Below are 3,658 nucleotides of genomic sequence, written 5' to 3'. Positions count from 1 at the left end.
GATTCTTATCAAATTGACAAATGTATAGATGGACTTTTTTTCCTGATGCAATGTTCATAGTAAATCCCTGAAGAACATTAATAGTAGCTGTCTTTGATTGAGCTCTTACCATGTATCTGGTAATGTTTCTAAGTAGTTTACTTATAATAAAAAAAAAATACTAATTGGTAGGCTCTGTCTCTGTATTCTAAAAATGATGAATCTGAGGCTCAGGTTGGTTTATGGTGTTGCCAAGGTCACCAAGATAGTGGGTAGTGGAACTAAAATTCCAGCTGCAGCTCCAGAGTCCATTAATTTTTACTGTGCTGCTGTTTTCTCTTTAAAGAGGTTTTGGGTCTTCAAGATTCTCACTGAATGAGAAACTTGGTCTCCTTATCAAATCCCATTTGCCACTGACTAGAATTTTTTAAGTAATAGTGATACACTTGGAAATTTTGATTTAATTATAAAATATGAAAGACAAAAATGGTCAGCAGAATAGAATAAGGTGGTGCTGCAGTATGATTTCACAGGAGTTGGACTGGAAAGGATTCTGAGATCATGTGGTTTAATCCTTATATTTTCCAATGAGTATGTAAAATAGAATTAAATTTTGTAAATGAATCAATTCTCTGTCTTCTTATAATAGCTTGAATTTTTTCCCATGATATGATCCTTTTTAGAATCTGAGCACAGAAGTTCTATATTTGAGCACTCTCAGTATTGAAGAAACATAAAAATATGTTCCATTGCCCTCTGTCTCTATTTTCAGTGATTATTTCTGCTCCCTCATTATTTATCTGATTACAGTAGTTTTGAAAATAAATAAAAGGTGGTAATATAGTGGTTGTGAAAATCACTAGTCAGTTCATTTCAGTTCAGAATAACTAGCAGACTTGTGTTAACAAAGGATATGGAAATTGAAAGGAGAGAATTAAAACTCCTTATAAAAGCTGCCAGAGTCAGACAAAGTAATTATTATAGGGAAAAATTTAGTATATAATTATTTACTTATTTGATACAGTTCAAAGTTCAGTTTCTTGAAATTTATTAAGAGATTCTTAAAGGCTGATCATCTGTATGATATGCTGAGCATCAATTAGAGAATATCATAGTATTAAGTGAGTTATTCCAAAGGAGACATTGTTTTTGGTGCTATAAAGGTTATGTTGTAAAGGTATTTACCACACAGGCTATCAGTTCAGAGGACTGACTGCGAGTTTTTTAGAATGTGTCACTACCAGCAGAGACTATATTCCTGGAGACTGAGAATTTACTCTCTGCTCTTCACCATTGCTGATGTCTGTACCAAGAACTGACATAGCTTATATAAGGCTCTAATGAATACATGACTGACTGATTAGTCTTTGGTTACTCTATAGACGATCTACTGAGACTTAGGGACAGAACCTCTTACTTTTTTTGTTAAAGATTTATTTATCTATACAAGAGCTGGGGTACAGGCCAGAGGCATGGGAGGGTAAGAGGGTTCACCAAAGACAAAGTGGGGAGCAGAACAGGCAGATGGACTGAAAGCACTGCTGAAGGGAGCAGTGGGTGAGACAGGAGAGGTCTACCCCGCCATGTGGGTATCTCCCTGGCCAGCTGGGAATCGAACCCCTGCCGCAGAGATTGTGGACAGCTTCACAGTGCTGCCCTTGTCTCGCTGCCACACCGGGGAGGCCCAGAACCTCTTTTAAGCCCAACACAGTCAGCCGAGGAGAAATAGACTGGCAAGGCAAGATGAATTGGTACCTTGGAAGGAGCTTAGTAGATATTTCCTATATGCTTATGTGTGTAAAAACAACTGGGGAAGATACAGTAATGGAGATGTGCTCCATAATACAATGAACAATTCACAGCCTGTTCACCATTTCATTACAGGTTCCCTTCTCCAGAGCACTCATCCCTGAAACAGGCTTCCTGGAAAATTAAATGGGACATAGTAACAATGTCACAGAGTTTATCCTCCTGGGCCTCACTCAGGATCCTGGTGGGCAAAAAGCATTATTCGTCATGTTTTTACTTATCTATGTTGTAACAATGGTGGGCAACCTGCTCATTGTGGTGACTGTCTTTGCCAGCCCCTCACTGGGGTCCCCCATGTACTTCTTCCTTGCTTATCTGTCCCTCATGGATGCTGTTTATTCCACTGCTGTGTCACCCAAAATGATTACAGACTTGCTCCGAGATAAAAAGACAATTTCCTTCCCAGCTTGCATGGGCCAGCTATTTATAGAACACTTATTTGGCGGTGCTGAGGTCTTCCTTCTGGTGATGATGGCCTATGACCGCTATGTGGCCATATGTAAGCCCCTTCACTATTTGACAATCATGAATCGAAGGGTATGCATTGTGCTTCTTGCAGTGGCCTGGGTGGGAGGATTTCTGCACTCTGTGGTTCAACTTCTCTTTGTGTACAACCTCCCCTTCTGTGGCCCCAATGTCATTGACCACTTCATCTGTGACATGTACCCGTTATTGGAACTTGCCTGCACTGATACCTACTTTGTAGGCATCATTGTGGTTGCTGACGGTGGAGCCATCTGCATGGTCATCTTTACTCTACTCCTAATCTCCTACGGAGTCATCCTCAATTCCCTTAAAGGTCACAGTCAGGAAGGGCGGCGCAAAGCCCTGTCCACTTGTGGTTCCCACATCACAGTGGTGGTTCTCTTTTTTGTTCCTTGTATTTTTATGTATGTTAGACCTGTTTCCACATTTCCCATCGATAAATCCATAACTGTGGTTTTTACTGTTATTACCCCCATGTTGAATCCTCTCATATACACCTTGAGAAATTCAGAGATGAAAAATGCTATGGAGAAACTTTGGTGTAAGAAGAAAACTACTGCTCGATAAGAGTGTGTCCCTCACACTGAGCAAATCTGTTACTAGTAATAAAGAAACAGTCAATAAAACTCTAACAATGGTGATTTAGTCAATTCAGTGGATTCTCTAGAGATTTTTTTATGCAAATATCAAAAGAGCATAATAAGTTCTCCTTTGAGATTAGAATCAATATAATAGAGAATTTCAGAAGGATGTATAAACAGCATAGTATTTGTCCCATTACAAATAACAATAAAACTATATTACCTTGTAACTTTATTTTTCTCAGTTTATATATTGAAATGAATGTTTAGAAGAAACAGGCTTTTCAAAAGTAAAAGATGAACTCTCTTTGAATATTTATATTCACCCACATTAATAGGAAGTAATTTGGCTAATAACTGAAATATATGTCTGAGACAATGCAGTTATTTTTAAAATATAGTGTTCATTTTTTTCTATCAACAGAGCAGCTTTCAGTAGTTTCATTAGGTATTTTGCCTTTTAAAAATATTTTTCATTTTTTTAAATTGTATTTTTTTTTTTTTTTTGGTTGAGGTAATAGGTGATGATGGTTTACAGGACTGTATGTATTTTAACATTATAGAATAACACTTCTTCAGATGTATGTTACCTCATCATTGCTACCATCATAATCCTTCAGCAAAATCCATTAATTCCCTCCTTTTCTGTTTGTTCTCTACCCCCATCACCAACACCTCCTCTGGTAACCTTAATTCTACAGTCAGATTTCTAGAGTTTTCTTGATTTATTTTTGTCTGCTTTTTTGGCTTCTTTATATTCCATGTATGGTGAAAATCCTATATTTGTGTTTCTCCTTATGACT

The 3,658-nt window shown here is 37.6% G+C and overlaps 1 protein-coding gene across 1 annotated transcript; it reads left to right on the top strand.

Annotated features, from left to right (window-relative positions):
* Positions 1-1,904: 1,904 nt before the first annotated feature.
* LOC311170994 (olfactory receptor 4A16-like) lies at positions 1,905-2,841 on the top strand (the record flags this gene model as incomplete). The annotated part of the gene is made up of 1 exon (XM_084233529.1): positions 1,905-2,841. Exon 1 carries the CDS (start codon positions 1,915-1,917, stop codon positions 2,839-2,841), a length of 927 nt encoding a protein of 308 aa, XP_084089655.1. The 5' UTR covers positions 1,905-1,914.
* Positions 2,842-3,658: the final 817 nt, after the last annotated feature.

This window comes from Talpa europaea (assembly GCF_964194135.1).
Source record: "Talpa europaea genome assembly, chromosome: 1".
NCBI lineage: Eukaryota > Metazoa > Chordata > Mammalia > Eulipotyphla > Talpidae > Talpa > Talpa europaea.
Note: the sequence above shows the minus strand (reverse complement) of the source record. Positions and strands in the feature narration are given on the sequence as shown.